Here is a 23,133-nt window from a genome sequence, read left to right as displayed (position 1 = left end):
TGGTCAGAACGGCCGGTGGGGGACACTTCATCGATACGACCATCCACCTTCTCATACCCCAATAATGCGCCCCTCTCAGACTCTGGTAACGGGGTGAAATCTCTTCTCTGAGTCGTAGAGACTTCTTGTGGCCAACAAGCTCCACAAGCGGAAGAAGAGGTCACTACACACAAGGAGCCTCCGAGAGCCTCTTATAGGCCAAGGGGGGAACCACTTTTAGGGCCTCTGGTGACAAGACCGTCCATCTAATCACCACAACTCTCATTTGTATATCTGCCTGAGATGGAACTGCATGCCGGGTTCTGCAGCAGAATGACAACTTCTAGGAGTGGGATTTTTATCTTATTGACAGTCTATATTATGACATTGTGGCCCTAATAAGCTAATTCCATTTTAATCTCTCATTGGACTGGTGGTTGACTGTCCGTTTTTGTTAACTACTTACTTTCTTTTCACCCTTACAGACTCAGAAGAAGGAGAGTGCTTGGCTTCTGTGGACAGAGGACCCAGCTTTGCCAAAAGAGATAATTGAGTGGCTCCGAGTCCCATGGGAAGCCGAGTATCACATAGGATTTAACGAGGTCATTCATGAAACCTTTAAGTCATATCTGCCGTGTACCAGATAGTGAATATACCGACAAGAATTACTGCGGCACAGCAGGATTGTGTTCAGTAGACGTGACGCACGGTGACAGGCTGGTAATCCTGGATCCTACAGAAGAGGACGCCTCGCTCGTCTAAAAAAGAAGATATTGAGGATAACTATCTGTTTTCGTTTTCTGTTTTTTGGTTTTTTTTGTAACTGTTGAAATTTTCTTGTTTTAACTAATACTGTAATAAAGTTTCTACCCCATTTTAAAGCTTTTTCTATAGAGTACAATTTGTCGTGTTTGCAAGAGCCCTGCTTCTTCCATGCCGATACATAGCTCCAAATCCCCTGCTTCCTTGTACACAGCCAATAAAGGTGAATGATAAAATTCTGCCTGCAGCCACCACTAAGGGGAGCTCACGATGTGGGATTTATACGGCTCAGTTTGAACTTGCGAATCTGTATACAGTGAGCTCCCTCTAGTGGCAGCTGCAGATTATAATTTTCCGTCACTGCCTATTTGCATTTGGTTATGTTCACTCGTAGTGGAAATGCTGCAGTTTTTCTGCATCGGAAAAAATCTACAGTATTTGTGTCAAAATCCGCAGCTGATTTCAGCCTTTTCAGCTATCGCTAGGATCTCACAGGAGCAAAGGAAACATTGTCACTTTCTGCCTACACCAAGAGCACAGCTCACTGACTGCATCTGGAACAGCTACCAAGTGCCTCAGCTAGTCAGGTGATGCACAAGTGGGCTACCCCTCGCCAAGGGGAAAGATGGCAGCGCTCAGTAGTGGTTCTCTTAGTGTTGGAGCTTTGAGTGTTTTTGCTTTCGTTAGATCCTAGCAGTCGCTGCAAGCCGTGGCCGAATCAAAATTTGCAGCGCTGATGTGGATTTTGATGCAGAATGCATCAGCTTTTCTGCTAAGTGTGAACCCACTCATATGCAATTGTGGTATATCCACTAGGCTATGTCCTCATTTTAATAATTGGTGGGGGCCCAACCTCTGGGACCACCACTGCAGCTCTAGCTAAGCTGTGAACCCTTTTCACTGTTTGTCATGCACAGCTTTGCTCTGGCCGTCCCTCTATAGGAAACTGCTGCGCTGCTCCATTTAAGTGAATTGGTCGGGCTGTAATGCTAAACCATTTCTTACGCCCTTCATTCTAAGGATCGATGGGAGTCCCGGAGGTTGTCAGCCACTGATTACAAAGTGATGCTGCAATGCAACCCTATAAGATGGAAAAATCCATTTGTGTGTGTGGTCATTCTTCTGTACTGAAAAACCATACTTTTATCGCTTTGTGCATTCACACTTGCCAACTATCCTTACAGATGTCTAGAATAGACGAACATATTGCACCTGTATTATGGATGGGTGTCCTGGATGCAGCGATGCGCCCCTAATACACTCGTCTGATACTGGCCTAAAGCAGCATTGTGGAAATGATCAAAAAGATTTCCCTTGCAATGTTGCTGTTCTCAGTTTGACCACTTGAGGCGATATTTCTAATAGTTTTTCATTATGAATGTGATATTTCCCTTTTAATTAGAGGATCCTTCACTGTCCTTGATAAGAGACTAATAAAGGTAATTGTTATCCTGACAAGCGCCTGCTGAGGGATCTTGTCCTTGTTCGAACAGCTGGTAGGACACTCTGTTATGCGAGGAAGTTTCCTGGATATTCTAACCTATTCTGGGGCTGCACTTGTCTGAGATCCTCCTATCTGGATGGTTGGAGGGGGGGGGGGGGAGTAAAAATATGGATTATCTGGATGGGTATAAAACAGTTTGGGTAGGTTTTTATAAAGTGGCAGTCACACTTAACACTATGGCTGATGTATCTAAAAGTGACCCTCCGGACTTGGGGACTAGTTCTATCCTGGGAGAAGGGGAATATTGGTCTCTGCTGCACCTCCAATCTGCTATTTCTATGACCCATTTTCTGTCATTCAAGATGCACTGCTCTGATTGGCCAGTGCTGATCATGTGAACAGCTCTGGCCAATCAGTGAGCAGATATAGTGCTCTGGTAGTGTAATACTAGCTATTCACTTTGGTGATTAGGTAGTCTTAAGATTGCATCGGTCATCTTGAATGGCTAAAAATGGGAGAATTACCAGTAGATTGCAAGGATTGCAGGAAAGAACTGTAAGTGATAAACTCTCCTCCCCTCCAGTCCCAGGACAGAAAGTTGTCCCAAATCCGGACGGTCACTTGAATCCTCTGACCTCTTTATATCAGTATCTAGGAAAGCTGACCAATAACTCCTTAACTCCACTCTTTGGGTTTCTACCCCAACTTCACGAGACCCCTGATTGGCAAATGTACCTTTGTTGGTGTGAAACGGGCCTAGGATGTAACCTGCGCCATGCTGCCAGATTGTAGCCAACGTATCTAAACATCCAATATAATCAATCTGGATGCGTCAGTATTTACATTCAATTGTATTTTCTACTGGGCAAAAACAGATCCGTTTTTACCAGATATCAAATCATGCCAATGAATGAGAATGATGATGTATTCTGGAACTCTCCCCCAATTATTCCGTCACCAGTAAGTTTCAGGAGGCGCCCTTTAAGCTCCTCTCTCGATGGTATCAAGTGCCCACTAAGCTACACAAGATGTTCTCCACTGCCTCGCTTAGCAGCTGGTGGTGCCAGGCTGCGGAAGGCTTCCTCTGTCACTGTTTTTAGGAGTGCTCTAACCTGAGCCGTTTTGGGGACAAGGTCCATAAAACTACATAGGAGGTTTGGCATTTTGACGACCTGAAGACTCAATCCTTGTACCTTCTGCACTTTGCAGAGTTGCCAGCCAAAACGTTCTGCAAATCAATCCTAAAACCTCTGATTAGTGCCGCTCAGTCATGTATCCCGGCCCTGTGGAAATTCATTTCTGCTCCATTTTTGCTCTTTTGGATTCAAAAAGTGTAGGAGTTCATGGAGATGGAGGAGCTTACCGCAACGCTTCGTGACTCTCGTGATCTTTTCATTTCGTCATGGACTCCTTTTGAATTCTGTTTCAACCTACAGATCCATCCTGGGTGCATGGGGTTAATCTACTGACCCTCCCCTACTAGTCCATTCATTTTTTTTTTCCTATAAATTTCCACCTTTTCTAGTTTTTTTTTTTTTTCTTTTTATCTTATTTTTTTCTCTTGTCTATTTTCTTTAATCACGTTATGTTGGAGTTCACAATGCTTCTTTATTTTGGGTTTTGATGATCCCCATTGCTTTTCACTTCAGTTTACTGATTCTCAGTGCACACCGCTCCTTTAGGTATTGAACTTAAAGCCTTGGAATCCTCGTGACGGTGGGGTGTGGGCGCTTAGTTCTGAAACGAGGAACCTTTCCTAATTGTTTATAGTAACATTTATTATAAAGCCTTTGGTTTACGTTGTACTTTTTGTTGTATTGGGGCTTTTGGTCGTCCATAGGGTTGTTCGTTTGAAAATGCATAAATAAAGAATTTAGGAATTAAACGCACAGGTGAACATAAGTCATCGCTGCAACTAATGCAGTAGTAGAAATCCGCTTCAGCACTCATGCAGTTTTATTCACATATTTAGTGTGTAGAACTTTCTATATACTAACCATATAAAAGTGTAAGGCCCTACTATTTTGATCAAAACCTGTGGACCCGTCTGCATGTTGTTGAGGCTATGGCTTACATGCACCTTTAGGGCTTATTTAGATGACCGTATATTGGCTCGGTTTTCACGCCGGCCAATATACAGTGTCCTTGACTGCAGAGGGGGAGGAGGATGGAAGAGCCAGGAGCAGGAACTGAGCTCCCGCCCCCTCTCTGCCCCTTGCCATTATTTGCAATAGGAGGGGGCGAGAGGGGGTGGAGCTAAGTACCGGCGCTTGGCTCTGCCCCTGTCCTGCCCCTCCCATTGCAAATAGTGGCAAGGGGCAGAGAGTGGGTGGGAGCTCAGTTCCTGCTCCTGGCTCTTCCAACCGCCCCCCCCCCCCCCCCCCCCGCAGACGAGGACACCGTATATCGGCTTGGCATGAAAACCGAGCTGATATACGGTCGTCTAAATAAACTCTTACATTTATTTGTTGGCCATAAACCCTACATAACCGCACCTTGTGCTCGAAGTTCTGCTTTCAATTGTTTTCCCTGCTTTTTCGGAATAAACTCTACAGTTGGAACATTTTTGCAGGTTTTCAGACTTGGGATAAAAACCGGAATATTTTTAAGGCTGTGATCTTTTAAAAACAATAGTAGAAAAGTTGCAGAACTTTCCACTACACAGCGGTCAGGCTTTATTACATAAGAGTGCACGTCCACCGGGGATTTTTCAGCAGAGTTTGTTTTTCTTGGGTTTTTTGTTTCCTTGCAGTGCTAAAAGAAGCGATGCGAGCGAAAAACCACAGCATGTGTTGAAGAATCACACAATCTTCCCTATGACAGCAGAAAAAAAAATGGCATCGCGCTCACATGTACATGCAAACTTCACGCAAGTGCGATGCTGTTTTGCTCCTATACGGAACAATAGGCAATTGGCTCATTGTGTGGTTTAAAAGACTATTTAGCCCAATGTATCTCCAGATGTGCTCTTTGCACAGCTGGTTTGAGCTGTATTTTGCGCATTCTGTTGTGTATTGCATGCGCATTTGCACCCCGCTTGCCTCCCATAGACTTCAATAGGGCCACTTGGTGTGCAAAAAAAGGGAAATAAGAGTGAACCATATGATATCAATAGGTTCTATTCTTGGCGTATTGCGTGTGCAAATAGTCTGCGAAGTGCGCCTTAGGGCTTATTCATGCGAGCGTATAGCGGCTGCAGTTTTCACGGTCTGCCGATATACGCTACCATCTGATGCAATAGACTCAATGCATTGGGCCTGTGCCGTACAAGCTAGCGCACAAACATTGGATTTGTGCGCCTGGTCACGCGTTTTTACGGTGTCGGGCTCACGTAAAAACGCTTAAAGGGGTTGTCTCGCGCCGAAACGTTTTTCGTTTTTTTTTTCTCCATAGGCCCCCCGTTCGGCGCAGGACAACCCCAAGGGATGTGTTTAAAAAAAAAAAAAAATATATATATATATATATATATATATATAATATATTACTTACCCGAATCCCCGCTCTGCGATGTCTTCCTACTTCTTCCTTCACCATGATGGCCGCCGGGATCTTCACCCACGATGCACCGCGGGTCTTCTCCCATGTTGCACCGTGGGCTCTGTGCGGTCCATTCCTGATTGGCTGGAATCGGCACACGTGACGGGGCGGAGCTACGATGACCAGCTCTCCGGCACGAGCGGCCCCATTCACCAGGCAGAAGACCGCACAGCGCAAGCGCGTCTAAAAAGGCCAGAAGGAAGCGAAATTAGACGGATCCATGGCGACGGGGACGCTGGCAACGGAGCAGGTAAGTGAATAACTTCTGTATGGCTCATAATTAATGCACGATGTACATTACAAAGTGCATTAATATGGCCATACAGAAGTGTATAACCCCACTTGCTGCCGCGAGACCACCCCTTTAAGCTCCTGGGAAAAAGCCCTAAAGCTGAGAGTTCAAAATAATTCACCATTTCGGAGACTTTACCTTGTTCTGGTAGCTGTCACAGCTGGGCCTTTGTTCTCAGGCTGAGGGCGGCCGGCGGCTGTTTCATTTCTGGAAGATTACTGTTGTCCATTATTAGTCTTCGTCTTGTTTGGTTCTTCTTACCAGCGACTCCAACATGAAAAACAAGGCTCAAGTTTCTTGTGATAAAATGAGATCGTCCCCAGAGCAACAACAGCCAATGACCCCATCAGTCCTGGATATGAATGTCCGTTACCGCTATAGGAGGTCTGCTCGGTTTTTCCCAACATAAGGGTGCATTTACACGGGCGAGTGCAATATCGCACCAAGAGACTCGGACTGATATCGCACTTGCAAAGCCACAATTTTTTATGTGAGTGTGATGCATTTTCTAAGAAAATCAAATTGCACTCTCATCACTGCACTTGGGTTTTTCACGCGTGTCTAAAAAAAAAAGTCCATTCTTGCTGATGCACTGCAGTAAGAGCGGTATTGCGGCTGCGTATTTATTTCACCTTGCTGGGCGGTTCTACTAAGGCTTAGGGAATGGCGTATTTTATCACAGATTTGATCTGCAATAGCTTTCAAGGTCCGGGGCAAACCAGTCACAACCGTGCGAAGTCTAGCAAAAGAACCTCTTAAACATTCTAACAAATATTACTTCTAGGACTAAAAGTTTTTTCCATTGCGCTTTTATCAATTAAATTGTCTGCCATGTTTGCCCTTCGTGTTCTGCTTCGAGCAGCAGTGAATGGGGGGGTTTACTAAGAGTGTTTTGTCATTAGTTATAGGGGGCAGTGATGGGAGGTCAAAGGGCGGCAGAGAAGAACCAAGCCTCAGGACCGGGTGAGGTTTTAGGTTTCAAGCTGATGACAGATAGGAAACATGTTTGAGAAAATAAGTGGTCACTAAATTAGTGTGTAAAGCCTCATTTCCTCGGGTGCAGGATGCTGGGATTGAGGGCTAATCTTAGGAGAAGGGTTTGGAAATCTTAGTACTTCCTATTAGAAAAAAAAATACGTTTTGGTGGCACCAAAAATTATCTTCCATATATATATATATATATATATATATATATAATATTTTTAACCTTCTGGTGCCATAAATGACTGTTTTGGCTGATGATGCAAAACTTCTGGAACAATAGAAGCAATATAACTCTATATTTCTTTAGGTCTTCTGCATCATAATGCTCCCTATATTAGCAATGACATTTACACATGACTTTCATGCCAGTACACGATGGTGATTCCATTCATAAGCCATTACATAGTAGTAGATCTTATATCCTGATGTGCCAAAAGTCCTGGGATAGCAGTATATAAATTGATGATGAAGTGGTGTTACACTCACAAGATAACACCTCACAGCTTATACAGGTGTGGACCTTCCCAAACCTTCACCTGAGGTAAGGTTGAACATCGGTCAGCCTTCTCATGGTAAGGTGATGTGAATTCTTGGACTTGGAACAAGGCGTGATAGTGGGTGCCAGATGGATGGGAAAGTCCATTTCTGTTGTGCGGACATTTAAAATTGCTCAATCCACAGTGTCACGTGTGTACGGGGAATACGTCAAAGAAGGCATCACCACCCACGGGACAGCGCAGCCCATGGCTCTAGGGAAAATCACATACATATCTTGCAGTTCAGTGCAGAACTTTTTATCTTCCATGGAACATGACAGCAGAAGACCCACCAGAGCGCCTCTGCTAACACCTCAACACTGGGCACAGCACCTCATCTGGGCTCATGCGGTTGCCAACTGAAGTCAAGAAGATGCTATGGAACCCAGTTTTCAGCAAGGCACTGTGTATAGGGTTGGTGGTGGTTCCATAATGGTGTGGGGTGTGTTCTGATGACATGGGTTGCATCCACTAGTCCGTCTAAATGAATGATTGACTGGTGTTCACTATGTTTCTCTCCTTGGTGACCATTTGCAACCCTTTATGGACTTTAAGTATACTCACATGATGATATATTCCAGCAGGTTCATGCACCGTGCCCTCGGGCCCAAGTCGTTCATAACTGATTTGAGAAGCATTTCTGAAAAGAACTCCTATGAATGGTGTGGTCTGCATGTTTGCCTGACATAAGCCCTATTAAGTATTTATGGGATGTAGTGGAGATGTCCATTCTCACCCAAAATCCTGCACCTACAAATAATACGGAGATGCTGATGGCTATCAAGATGACACGGCTCAACATTTCTCCAGTCGTCTTCTGTCCATTTGTGGAATCGATGCCACATCAACTTGATGCACTTTGCAGGGTTAGAAGGATATTAGTTCTTGTCCCATGACTTCTGGCTTGTCAGTGTATATTATGATGCACAAGTGAAGTTAAGTAACCAGGGTTCGACTGACCCACCAGAATACCAGAGGATCCTCCAGTAGGCCCAGGCTCAAACATAATAATGAGCTCCAACGGTAGAGCAGAAGACAACCTGATTTGGGGGTGGCTTTGGAGCTAATCATTTGCCACTAGGGTCTACTTCTCATGAGTTGATTGACAATTAAGGGTCCTTTTACACAGGCTGATTCTGAAAATGATGCATCGAACTCCGATTGACAAAGTGTGTCAATTGACGCTGAATAATCAATACTATCGTATGTGCCCATGGAGCAGACTTTACATCTCCACATTCACATGAGAACATGTACAGCCAACTGTAAAGCAACTATCAGCATTCACTCATTCGTTGGCTGATTGTTGTCCCTTTTACCCAACCTGATGATTGGAATGATTGTTCATGCCCGATAATTAGGCCGTGTAAAAGGGCCTTTACCTGTTAGACATTATTGATGATATGTCCTTTTTAATTAATTGATTCTACATCAGTTTAACATCATTTTCTGTACCTTTTAAGATGCGCCTACCTCCGGGGCCCATAAAAGTTACAATCACAGTGGATGACAGCGGTGTAGGCAATTGCACTCTGGCTGTCATTCAACAGCACAATTACCGTACACTCTCCCTTCCTCACCGTTATGGGGTTGTGCCAAGTTATAAATTATTCCCTCTCTCCGAAGCGCTTGAACTTGGTAATCACCGGAGCTGTTATTAAAGTGAATGGAGTGGAGGTACGTCTGTGCGGCCTCTGCTCCATTTACTCAGGTACCAAATGGTACCTTGGTATTGGAAGGGGTCCCAGTTATTGGACCCCCACCAATCATATAGTTATCCCCCATTTTGTGGATAGGGGATAGCTTTATAATTTGGCACAACCTCTTTAAGTTAAGGTCAAATGATGATACAGTGAATGCCAGGAAAATTCTCTTGTGGTATTTCAGTCACTTATGCTAAGAGTTTGCTACAGTTGCACTTGACCAGTGTTTGCCAAAGTGTGTTTCTTGTTTGCCACAGGAGTATGGATGGTCTTATACGTCTCCTTACACCTTGTAGGTGCTCTCCCTGATGGAAAAACAATACCCTTCCTGACCCACATCTATAGGCCTCTCACTAGCCAAGCCAGAAATTGCTGCATCCTGATGAGGGGGTAATCACCTCAAAACAGCTGTGTATCGTTAATCTGGCTTTGGCTCACAATTCCTAGCCATTGTTACAAGGCTTGTTAAAAGTCTGACATTGACTTGCAGGAATGCTGCCTTTCAATAGGTGGTGCTGTAAAGGCATTGTTCCATGTTTCCATTTGCATATTTCCCAGAGGAGCATGGGATGGCCTTATAAGTCTCCTCACATCTTCTAAGTGCTCTCAATAAGGAGAAATGATACCCTTACTGACCTTCTTATAACCCTTGCATTCTGCAACTAGATTTCAGGACTCCAATGCAAAATTTGTAACAGGACTACCACCTACCGTGTGCCATTGATTGCACTGGTGTGTTTTTATGTGTCAGATAGACTTTTGGGCCCTCTTAGGCACCAAGACCTGGGTGCAACTGCTACCTTTACTGTGCCCCCTTTCTTGTTTATAGCATTGCGCTACCTCGCCCACATTGAAACAAGCAACACATAATTTAGTTCTTTTTTTTTTCAGGAAGAGATTTGCCTTCAGTTAAAAACACATTGTGACTAAGTGTTTTTCTCTTGTGACGACAAGCAACCATAACACTAAGGCTGATCCTGAACACAGCGACCATTGTCTGTACATCCTGTACCTTCCTAGATCTGGACTGTCTGAAGTAAGATCATTACAAAGCTATTGGCGGAGGATGATAGGAAAATCATTGTTTAGGTTCTATAAATGGAACTTGTTTTCTTAAAGCGTAAGACAATGGGCTTCTTATGAGCCAATATCTGAAGGGGAAAGCAAAAAGGGCAAAGAAATTAATGGCGGATCCTACATGGTTAATCATCCTCCATAGGTAGCAAGTTTGCTTTGGGTTGAGGTATTTGGCTGTCCCAAGAACTTACAGTAGGCATCCCTATCTGGTTCAGTAATTGATTCCCTTGATAATGTCTAGCAGACACAATGGGAATAGATGGAGGTAAGGATGCAAAGGCCAATGACAATGAGAAATTCAGTAGAAACATAGGGTAGGATGGAGAAATGAAGGTTCTGGAGCATAGTCAAGCAGGCCAGCAGTTGGTAACAAAGGTCAGGCAGGATTGGATTATGTGGTGCTCAAGAGTAGACATCAGTGTAGTCCAACGAGCCAAGGGTCAAGTAATGGAGATTATGCAGAACCAGTTATGGAGTACTATAGGATGGACACGATGGTAATCAGACAAGCTGATGGTGAGGAAAGATCTGGATACAGTGGAGAATCCTGGTATTTTTCAGGGATGCCATAAGACTCATTGCAGCAGCACCTTTAGGAAGAAGGGGCATTGATTGAGTCTGGACAACCAAGTACATTACACATACATGAAGAAGGCCTGATGATCAGCTGATTGGCAGGTATCCCAAGTGGTGGCCGCCCTTCTCCCTCTTCCCATGCCAACCAACTATTGATGACCTGTCCTGAGGATAGAATAGTAAAAGTCCTGGACATGTCAAATCCTCCAAAGATATAGACGCTCTTTACAGTCATTCTGCACTCTTATAAAGGTTGCAAATGAGTGACTATCTTCTATTAAAAGAAAAACCATGGAATAAAAAGGTCTGTTGAAAGGCTTGATTGGTACTGTAGCATGGCCAGTAGATGTGCAACAAGGTACTCACTGAGCTGTTTACCAAACCATGGAGGGACTTTTAACCACTCCAGAACTGCTGAATGACTATAAAAGTCCAGCAGTCCTGAAATGTGGATTGAGTGTGCTCAGAAACCAACTCTGCTCCATAACCGATGGCTATCAGCTGTTTCTGGTAACTAACAGCCATCGGTATCTGCCGTGATCAGAATTAGCTCTGACAACACGTCTAAATAGTCAGCGGGAGGGGGAGTGCCCTATTGGTAGCCCCTGCAGCGTGATCAGAGGGTGTCAATGAGCTAGCATGACAGCCTAGAGCCTACTGAAGACTTGCAGGGCTTCCACGCGTAGATGCCTATCAAGCTGGGCCCTTAGTCAGGACTCGAAAAACAACTTTAAAAATTGCTATATACTGCAATACCGAAGAATTGCAGTATATAGTACAAGTGATAAAATGATCGCAAGCTTAAGTACCCTGTGGGGACTACATAAAAGTCTAAAAAACAAAATAAAGTTTTTTTAACAGTTAAAAAATATTAGAAGTTTTAAAAAAAATAACCTTTTCCCATCCTTTCTATAAAAAATAAACAATTTAAAAAATCCAACGTATTTGTTATCACCGTGTACATAGAAGTCCAAACTATGAAAATAGCACAACATTTATCCTGTATGGTGAAGGTTGTAAAAACGAAAGGATGGAATGTCAGCGTTGTGATTTGTTTTTTGAAATCCTGGCTCCCAAAATTATTGAATAAAAAGTAATCAAAAAGATGTATGCTCCCAAAAATGGTAAGTATGAAAAATACAGCTCACTTCACAAAAAATTAGTCCTCACACAGCCCAACTGATGAGAAATAAAAAAGTTATGGGTCTCAGAATATGGCGACAGAAGGCAGTTTTGTTTAAGAAAAAAATTGCGTTTGCTTTGAAAAAATAGAAAAAGAATAAAAAATATATATAAATTTGGTAACACTGTAATCATACTGACTAGAGAAGAGTGAGCCTACTCGTTAAGGCAGTTACTCGAGCGAGCATCGCTCTACTCGAGTAACTGCTTAGTGATCCGAGCAGGCTCGGGTGGGCTGCGGGGATGAGCAGGGGGGGAGCGGAGCGAGGGGAAGAGAGAGAGATCTCTCTCACTCTTCCTCCTGCTCCCCCCGCCCCCCGCAGCTCACCCGAGCCTGCTCGGATCACTAAGCAGTTACTCAAGAAGAGCGATGCTCACTCGAGTAACTGCCTTACCGAGTAGGCTCGCTCATCTCTAATACTGACTAGAGATGAGCAAATATACTCGTTTCGAGTAATTACTCGATCGAGCACCGCAATTTTCATGTACTTCTGTACTTGGGTGAAAAGATTCGGGGGGCGCCGGGGGGCGGGGGGAGGCGTGGCGGAGTGGGGGGTAGCAGCGGGGAACGGGGGAACCCGCAACCTGCAACCCCCCACTCACCCACGGCGCCCCGAATCTTTTCACCCGAGTACGGAAGTAATCGAAAATCGCGGTGCTCGGGTGAAAAAGGGGCGTGGCCGAGTAGGTTCGCTCATCTCTAATACTGACCCATAAAACAAAGTTCATGTATTTTGTTACTGCAATGTGAAAGATGTAAAAATTAAATCCACCAAAAATGGCGCAATTGCATTTTTTTCCCATTTCTCCCCACTTAAGTTTTTTTTAAAGTTTTTCCATACATTATATTAAATGGTACCATTAAAAATGTTAGCCCTCATATGCTATGCCAATAGAAAAGTAAAATGTTATGGCTCTTGGAAGGCGGGGAGAAAAAAACCAAAATGAAAAAAGTGATTAATCTCCGGTATAAAAGTGGTTAAAGCTGAAGTCTCCAGCCAGCTCCGTGAAACTCTTCAAGTTTTGCAATCCCTGTCAAGCTCCTTGGATCCTTTATAAATTGCTATAAATATCCCTTTGTTTTAGATGTTTCGCCAAGAAACTAAATCCCCCTTGAAGACGTTAAGCGGATCATGTTGAGTTTTCACACAAGTGTCTACCACCTACTCTGCACAGGTAGAGATTTCTCACCACACATTATATTCCAAAACCCAAGAAAATACCAGAAAAAAGAACCATTTCTTCACTTATCTTTAACAGTTTTGAGAGTCAGATATGTCTTCTTCTGGGAAATATGTGTAACAGTTCCTACTGACATCACCCACACAAGGCCCTTCTATGCGTCAGGCCTGAGCATAGTACAAGGCAGCACAAGGCAAACCAGTACAAGGCAGCAAGTGATACGTGAGAAGATCATCTAGAGACATTGGGGTACATTTATAAAATGGTTTATGCCAAAAACTGTCATAAAAAAAGTTGCTAATTTTTGCCAAAGGGGTCTATTTGCACAGAAATTTGCAACTTTTTTCTCTGCATGTCGTCCACGCCACTTTTTTTGAAAAGTGGGCAGAGCTTGTCAGGAGGGGGCGTTACCATCCTAGACTGACAGGTGTATAATGTACGCCAGAAACTGGCACAAATTATACCGGAAATGTATAGCAAGTTGGACCTGGCGTACATTTCTCTAAAGGCGCGTGGAGGTGCCAAGGATGATACATGAAGAGGTATGCACCTCTGCGTGTATTAATCACACGGTGCCCCGGGTAAAATCATACTAAATTCAGTGTCTCAAATACTGGGCTTAGTAAAGTCCCCCATTATATAATATTGCTGAGGTAGGTGGCTACATAGAAATGGGAAAGATAGTCATCCAATTATGTCTTTATGGCCTTTAAGGTCCTTTTTCATGTATAGATATCCTGCAGATGATGTGCGCCGATCAACAAGATCGGCGTTTGCCTACTGGTCCTTCACACGGCTCGATTCAGACTGTACTAGTGGACAATCATCCATTAGGTCGTCCCTACATAGTCCTCATTGTCAGCAGCACATTCTTGTAAACACGGGGAGATGTTACATAGAGTCAAGACAACGATCTTTTTTTTTTTTGTGCCACATAAAAGATGTGATCACCCAATGAATGAGCGTTTACTCATTCATCAAGTGATCAGCAGCACCGTCCCACAGCCGAATCGTTCCTAGGAGTCATCTTGCCTGATCTTTGGGCCGTATAAAAATCCCTAAAGGATCCTTTTAGATTGAGCGATTTGCCCAGGTAGATGATCGCCAATCAGTGGGATCAGCACTCATCTACTCTGCCTTTACACGGGTCTCTGGGGAAAGCTGGCAGTAAGTGTTAAATTTCCCTGCAGTGCCTCCACAGGTGAAATGAAGCATTACCCGGTGTCCATATCAATTAGAGATATGTGTAATGGTCTTTCTAGATGGGACAAGCTGTCGGGCAAATGATGCACGACACTCGTCCCGGTGATGTTCGCTCCTGTGCTATAACCCAGGAGCAGGTATCGTTGGCATTGCTCTCAGCACTGCCGGCATGGAGGCAGTACTAATTTAACCCCGTAGTGACGGGTTCATTTTACACCTTAATGACCAAGCGATTTTCTTCATTTTTTTTCATCATCGTATTGAAAGAGACGTTTTTTTAATTTTTCAATCGACATGGCCATGGGAAGCCTTGTTTTATGTGCGACCAGTTGTAATTTCAGTGGCATCATATTGGGATACATGCATTGTATCACGTTTATTACTATTCTCAAAAAAAAATCCTGCCATTCGGTTTTGGATTTCATTTGTAAGGCGTTCAGCATGAAGAATAAATCTTGTGATGACATCATTCTCTGGGTCGGTCGGCACAATTCTGGTGATACCAAGTTTGTATCATTTGTTTATGTTTTGCTATTTTTGTACACAAAAAACACTATTTCTTAAAGAATTATTTTTGTGTCGCTCTTTCCAAGAACCATAGCATGTTTCCACTGACGGAGACCCATGACGGCTTGATCTTATGGGATGAACTCCACTCTGCATTTATCCCATTTTTGAGAACATATAACATTTTGATCACTTTTTATTCCATTTTTTTCTAGAGGCAAGATGAACAAAATCTGTAATTCTGACATGTTTTTTCCTCAAGAGCGTTAAGTGTGTGGTATACATAACATGGTAAATTAAATCTGCGGATCGATATGATTACGCTGATACTAAATTTATGGAGTTTGGGAGGTTTTGCGACTTTATTTTTTCAGTCGCCACATTCAAAGACCCCTAACGTTTTTTTCTGCTTTAAAGATTTTTTTTTTGAGGGACAAATTATACTTTTAATGTTATAATTTTGTGATCCATATGACTTTTTGATCACTTCCTATTTTGTTTTCTGTGAGATGAGATATGCAACATTAGCTATTTTCACCATGTTTTTATATCTTTTTTCACAGTTTTACCGTAGAGGTTAAATAATGAAATAACTTTTTTACATGGGTCATTACAAACATGGCGATACCAAATTAGTGATTTTTTCCACCCTGTATACTAAGGGTGGATTCAGACGACCGAATATCGTGTCGGTTTTCACGCCGAGCCGATATACGGTGTCCTCATCTGCAGGGGGGGGGGGGGGGGTATGGAAAAGCCAGGAGCAGGAACTGAGCTCCCGCCCCCTCTCTGGCTCCTCTCCACCCCCTCTCCGCCCCTCTGCACTATTTGCAATGAAAGGAGGTGGGACAGGGTGCAGCTAAGTGACATGAATTAGCCACGCCCCCGTCCCACCTCTCCTCATTGCAAATAGTGCAGAGGGGCGGAGAGGAGGCAGAGAGGGGGCGGGAGCTTAGAGCACTGCTCCTGGCTCTTCCAGGCTCCCCCCCTGCAGAGAGAGACGACGTATATCGGCTTGGCGTGAAAACCCAGCCAATATACGTTCGTCTGAATCCAGCCTAAGGGAGGAAAGGTAGGGTTTTGACTTTATTTCTTTTTTCCTTTTTATTATTTTTTAACATTCTACTTTTCTCCCACTAGGTTACTTGAAGTTCATAACTTTAGATTGTTTGTATAATACACTTCAATACTTCAGTATTGCACTGTATTATATTGCCTCTGAAGCTTAACCAGAGGCCAAGACTCATAGGCTACCGAAAATGGCAGACCCAGAGGCCATGTTCAAGCCTCCAGGTATTATACTAATACACCGGGACACCACGATCACATCACGGGGGTCCAGTGGGTGACAGAGAGAGCCCACTCCTTCTGTCAGTCCTTTACATGCCACGGTAAAATTGTATGCAGCATGCAAAGCGTTAAACAGCGGGGATCAGCCAATTCTCTGATCCTTGCCATTAAAGCAGGTACCGGGCTGTGATCAGACAGCTAAGTACCCTCTCCCCATGCCAAGATTTTGACGCAGTCCTGTAACAAGGTATTGCATCCGAATAAAGCCCCTTAACGGCCACTAGAAAAAAATGTATGGGTGGTCTTTAATGGGCATGGCCTATTTTGGGCTTAAGGGCTTACTCACAGGAGCATATATCGGCTGCCGTTTTAACGGGGGTTTATTTTTTTGCGAGACGATCTGTAGTTTTTATTGGTAGAATTTTGGGGTACATTCGGCTTTTTTGATCACTCATATGTTTTTTGGGAGGCAAAATTAAATAAATAAGTTCAATTTATTGCACTGGATAGGACAATACCAAATATGTGGGATTTTAATTTAAAAAACTAATTTTTATGTTAATATGAGAAAAAGCACAAGAAAAGGGTTTTTTTACATTATTTTTATCAGTATTTTTTTTTACATTTTTTATGTCCCTGTAGGTGACTTGTACAATATTACCTATGATCGCTATGATAAAGCATTGCAGGACTTCTGTCTTGCAATGCCTTATCGCTTGTATTAGTGATCATCGGCACTGGCAATGCAGGATGCCTGCAGCTGGCGTCCTGTTGCCATGGCAACCCGTCGGGTTCTCCGCGATTATATCGCGATAGTCAGATGACATCACAGAGGAAACACCCTCAATTCGTGAACCCTTTACATACCGCGATCTACATAGGGTTAACGGTGGAGGTCGCTGTCCCAATGCACCCCCACTGTTGCAGAGGGAGGCCGGCTATTGGTGACAGCCGACTCCCACTGCTGGATAGCGCAAGAACTCTTCCGATCTCGCACTATCCCCAGGACATACCTTTACGTCCTGTTGTGCTAAGTACCCCTCTGCCAGGACGTACAGTTACACCCTGTGGTGGGAAGGGGTTAAAGAGTTACGGTACTCGAAAAACTTTCACTTGAGTTTTCGTCTGGATACCAATTAGCAGCCCCTGATGATCACATGACTAAAGCGCTGAGGCGGTTTGCGGTGATTAAATTATAGTATTTTAGGATTCTTTTCTAGAGATTTTTTCTGTCTTTCTGATAAATCAGGAAGTTCTTCCCACAGCAGTAAGCACTTCACTAATAAGAAAGTCTGAATAAGCACAATGAGCTCCTTGAGAACACAGAACTGAACCCTACTGACTTCTGTCATCCAACGCCCAGCTTACGTGATCACTGGATGGTCAGCAGGTTGATGCTGAGTTAATACTGACTGTAGACGGCAATTTCACAATTCCAAGTAGTGAAACAACGCCCCATCTATAGCATTACTCATCCTATGTCACTTGCTCTATGAATGGAATGCCAGAACTACAGTGAAGACTGAAATCACAGTGCAAATGTATATGCCTTTCAGGGACTGTAGAAAGCTGGGTGACAATGCCTATAGGTAATATGGGTAATGTACTGGTTGGTGGTAATGGCCATACTCTTTTCGATTTCTACTAGAGTAATATTACTCTGAAAGGGAATATTAACCCCTTAGGGTGGCTTCACACGAGCGTGTTTTTGTGCATACATAGGTCGTACATAAGTGCGCATACATGTACATGCAAAAACACGCGTGAATGCAGGTCCGTGCATTGCCTTTAATGGAGCCGTTGCTGCTGCCGGCGACTCCATTGAAGGCTAAGGTCTGCCGGCACCCCTGAATTGTTTTTCAGGGAAGTGCTTTACATATAAGCCCTTCCCTGAAAAAACAGAATTTTAGTGTAAAAAAAAAAATTATAATGTGCGCATTGTCTTCAATGGAGCCATGAATTCATGAATGGGTGAGTGCTGCCTCTGATTGGCTGAGTGCTGGGACCAATCAGAGGCAGCTCTCAGCTGTCATTCAATAGCTCAGAGCTGCCTCTGATTGGTCACAGTGCTTAGCCAATCAGAGGCAGCCCATTCAGCAGCCGGGGATTTTAAATCCCCGCCTGCTGAAAACTCCTCACAGCAGTGCAGGAGAAGAGCCAGCTTGACAACTGAAGAAAGGTGAGTATAGATTTTTTTTAAATTTGTATCACCATTTTTTCTTGTTTTTCAGTGAAGAGCTTATATTTAAAGCCCTTCCCTGAAAAACAATTACAGGATGTCGGCAGCTTGATCTGCTACTGCAGCTGTCCTTCTGTGACAGCTCTGGTAGGAAATTTTTTATTCCCTATAGGGATGAAGAATTCCTTTGCTGCATCTGTCACCAATGTGGTAGGTGCAGCAGTGTATTCTTTATTTCCCACGGGGATGAAGAAAAAAATCTGCCGCATGCAGCAGATGTGTTCTCTATAACCGCGGGGACACTGCAGTGGCGGACAGGTAAGTTTTTTTTTACACTAAAATTGTTGTTTTTTCAGGAAGGGGCTTATATTTAAAGCCCTTCCCTAAAAAACAATTACGGGGTGCCGGCAGACCATTGTCTACAATGGAGCTGCCGGCAGCAGCAGCGGCTCTATTGAAGACAATGCGTGCATTCACTATGGTGCACGCATGTCCTATCTTTACAGGCACACACCTGTAAAACACGGTAATGTGAATACACTATAGGGAATATGGCAGTATATTTGCCAGGGGGATGCCAGAATGAAAAAATGAGTAAAATAAAACATAACATAACAAAAGGTAATCGAAGATCAAGGCAATGACATCCACATATAATATGTCACATGTTTCTTTTGGTTAGTGCTGGTACTCTCTATTTCTTCCATAGGGCATCCGTAGATCCCCCCCCCCCCCCCCCCCCCACAGACAGCACCCCCCCTCCCAACTCACTGCTTGAGGGCCTCTGTGAGACCCGGAGCCCTCAAATAGTCAGACCACGGCTGCCACGTTTTCAGTAACAACTCCATCCTATCTTCTCTGATAGCTGAAAGTTTCTCGTATATCGCCATTCGTGAGATTCTAGCCTTGATTGGACCGATCTGCAGTACGGGCGACAACCATTGTGATGCTATATAAACTCTGGTGGCCATACAAATATTTTGATGCTGGTTGTTGAAGCCTAGCTGTTTATCTGCTAGTAAACATGTCGCTGGGGCACTATCAATGGGCTTGCCAATCACCGAGGAGACAAGGTTAGTGACCTGACCCCAGAGAGTTCTCACCTTCGGGCAGGTCCACCAGGTGTGTACAGTAGAACCTATTTCAGCACATCCCCGAAAGCAAGATGATGAGCTGTTCAGGTTAAATTTGCTAATAATTTCAGGGACCATATGGACCTGTGGAGAACCTTAATGAAGGTCTCTGCCAATGTCACCCGGTGGCTGCCTTTTGATGTAACTGTGCAATAATGATGCCAGCGAGGTAGCGGTAGGGAGATGTTAAGGTCTCGTTCCTATCTTATGTACGGAAGTTTGCCATCTTGGGGAGGTTGATTCATGGTTGCATAAAGGTATGAGATAGCCCCCCGGCTGCAATGGGGTCCAAAGGCTCAACCTTTCCAACGTAGAATTATTGGATGTAGAAGGTGTCTTAGGCAGCAGTGTTCTGACAAAACTGTGTATCTGGTGGAGTTCAAGCCATCTGTTGTCAGGGATGTCATATTTCTCAATAATCTGGGGGATACTAAGAAGTTTTTGGAATTGTAAAAAATGTTTTAGAAGTACTATACCCTTAGGCTGCCTGTCCACGGGCATATTTTCATTGCGTTCCCTGCAGTCGGATTCCGCGTTGCTATGGAAAGTGCAGCCCACCTGTCCATGAGTGGAGAATCATAGCAAATCTCCGCTCGCGGGCGGAAAATCATGGCATGATCAGATAGGCTCAGCGCCGAGATCCATCAGCTCTCCCCTGCTCCCTGTAGTGATATCACGCGGTGGAGATCTGCCGCGGGATATCGCTACGCCCGTGGACAGGCAGCCTAATTCTTCCACCGGCGGAAGGTCTTCTGCTGGGTACTCAAGGGGAAGCCCTGATTAGGGATAATAGGCAGGAGAGGAGGGGGCTTCTCATCAGAGAATATTTGAACCCAGTCTTTCTCCAAATGTCAAATAGATGGGATGTCAATGGGACGCTAGACACAGGGCCACTACCTTGAAACTCCTCTCCCAGAAAACTGTGTGAAAGCCCAGCGGGGCTATCATAGAGGACTCCAGTTCCATCCAAAAGGGGTGCTCCTGTCCCAGCAATATTCTGGGATAATTGGGCTGCCAAAAAATATTTTTGAACGTTGGGGACGGACAGCCCGCCCACCCGTCTATGATAGTACATAATATTGGGAGGAATTCTTGGTCTCTTCCCTCCCCAAATAAATCAGAAAACCGTCTGCTGAATATCTTTCAGTTCAACCATAGGGATTGGAGATGAGTGAGCGTACTCACTAAGGCAAACTACTCGAGCGAGTAGTGCCTTATGCGAGTACCTGCCCGCTCGTCTCTAAAGATTCGGGTGCCGGCGGGGGAGAGCGGTGAGTTGCGGGAGTGAGCAAGGAGGAGCGGGGGGGGGGGGGGGGGGAGAGAGAGTGAGAGAGAGATTCCCCCCCCCCCCCCCATTCCTCCCTGCTCTCCCCCGCCACTCCCTGCCCGCCGCCGGCACCTGAATCTTTACAGTCAAGTGGGCAGGTATTCGCATAAGGCACTACTTGCTCGAGTAGTTTGCCTTAGCGAGTACGCTCACTCATCTCTAATAGGGATGTTAATGGTAAGGCATCGAAATAGATAAAGACATCGTGGTAGTATAACTCATTTTTTTAAGGGTATTGGGGTAATAAAAAAGAAATGTTGCCATTTGTTTCTTGGACTTTATTCTCTGATATAGAGCGTAGTTTCACGCGCGTTCGCGATATGACTGAGGTGTCTGAGCGTCAACGATGCTTTTTCTCGCAAAAACATGCGAGGTGCACATTTGCGCAGTGGGCGTTACGTTTTTGCGTGCGCTCGTGCACCCTATTTTTTGTGCGCACATTTGTGTGCACATAAAAGCTTGCAAGAATGCTCCCAATTAATTTTAATGGGCGATTAAGTTAAATTAGTGTAATTAGTGCTATGTTTTTGAGCAATATGCGCAAAATTACAACACACTGTGTATTTTTTGGTGCAAACAAAATGCGTGCGCAAAATACACTTCAGTGAAAAAAAAATATCAAATTCAATGTGTTCTACTCACTGAGTACTTCGCATGCAAATGCGTTTGTGTGAATAAGCCCTTAAACTTGCAATTCTACATGCGAACGCGACGCAATGTGTTTCTGCTTAAAAAATGCCCGCATCTATGTAGTTGCCATTTTCAAATTAGTTTTTTACGTGCGTGGAAAAAAACCCACAAGTGCTTCCAATAGTTTTAATGGTAAAAGTCGAATCACACTCGTATGCACAGAGCAGGCATGTGAGTGCAATGTGATTTTTGTAAAGATCCTAAAATAATTGGCAATTCCTTGCGAGGAATTGCCCAAAAATAGGACAAGCGGCGGGTTTTCAATCTGTAGCCGTGCCGCAAGGGAAAAGTCGCTCATGTTGAAGAACATAATGAAATCAATGTATTAATTCACATGTAAGTTCTGTCCATATCACTATCGGATGGAACGCTTGTGTGAAGCTCGCCCGCGGGAATGCGGAGCGATGCCAGCAGGTTGCAGTGTGATTCTCAGCCAGGCAGAACTACAGCTCTGAACAAACTGCAGCCAAGTTCTCTAACACCCTCCACTAAATCTTGATCTCAGTCCAAAGGCGTGACTGTACTTCTGCTTGGCACGTTCATATTAATAGAGTTACCAAGTAAACTAGACTCCCGCACCGCAAGCTACCTGCTCCTCCGGCGCTCACACACACTGGTGTGAAAAACGTGCGAAATTTGTGCGTTGTAAAATAAACGTGTTTTACGCTTAAATATGAATAGAAATATATTTATTATAATTACAAGCTAGTAAAATAGATAAAGCCATGAAACAAATCCCAAAGATTACCCACAATGCATCGCAACGCCATCTCATCTCATGTCAGGAATCAATAAAGTAGATATTTCAATGTCAATTGCGACAAAAAAAAGCCCGCGGATCGGACGGCTTCCATTGACATCAACGGAAGCCGTCCGCACGGAATCCAGACAGAAATGGAGCATGCTGCGATTTTTCCTCCGTGAGTGGAAACCGCGATTGGTTTCTGCGCATGGGTAGGAAGAATCACTTCTCCATAGCATGCTATGGACGGTATCTGCTGCGGAACCCGGAGAAGGACGCCAGCCGCAGATTCTGCAATGTAAATCCGCCCGTGTGCAGGCGGCCTAACGTTTTTATTGTTTTTTAAGAATATTGGGGAAAAACAGTAATTTTGCCATTTGTTTTTTTTGGATTTCATTTTTACGGCATTCACTAGTTCAGCACGATTCCAGTACAGTGATCCCTCATCTATAGCAGGGGTTATGTTCCAGAGACCCCCCAATACGTGAAAATCAGCGAAGTAGCGGCGTTATATTTACACAAATGAATCTGTCGGGTGAATTGACAAACAATCGCAAAAGTGAACAAACAGACCGATGCTACAATCAGTGTATCACCGAAAAGAACTCACTAATACATAACATATAACTAGAGATGAGCGAGCTGCGCTCTTCTCGAGTACCTGCTTAGGCCTTATGTCAACGGGGACAGATCCGCAGCGGGTCACCAGCACACGTGATCCGCGCCCCATAGGGATGCATTGGACACCTGTAGGTAATTAAATACCTGCGGATGTCATTTTCCCTTGAGGCGCGGATTGTGTGTGCGG

At 44.2% G+C, this 23,133-nt stretch overlaps 1 protein-coding gene across 3 annotated transcripts in view; it reads left to right on the top strand.

Moving 5' to 3' along the window:
- Positions 1–860, top strand: part of STK11IP (serine/threonine kinase 11 interacting protein) — a 68,566-nt gene extending 67,706 nt beyond the window's left edge. For all 3 annotated transcript variants that reach the window (XM_066575537.1, XM_066575536.1, XM_066575538.1), the window contains one exon: positions 465–860. In XM_066575537.1, the coding sequence (XP_066431634.1) occupies positions 465–626 (162 nt within the window). In that variant the 3' untranslated portion in view covers positions 627–860. The remainder of the gene's footprint in view (positions 1–464) is intronic.
- Positions 861–23,133: the final 22,273 nt, after the last annotated feature.

Source organism: Eleutherodactylus coqui, chromosome 8 (genome assembly GCF_035609145.1).
Source record: "Eleutherodactylus coqui strain aEleCoq1 chromosome 8, aEleCoq1.hap1, whole genome shotgun sequence".
Taxonomy (NCBI): domain Eukaryota; kingdom Metazoa; phylum Chordata; class Amphibia; order Anura; family Eleutherodactylidae; genus Eleutherodactylus; species Eleutherodactylus coqui.
The sequence above is the reverse complement of the archived record's forward strand: the minus strand, read 5'-3'. Positions and strand labels throughout refer to the sequence as shown.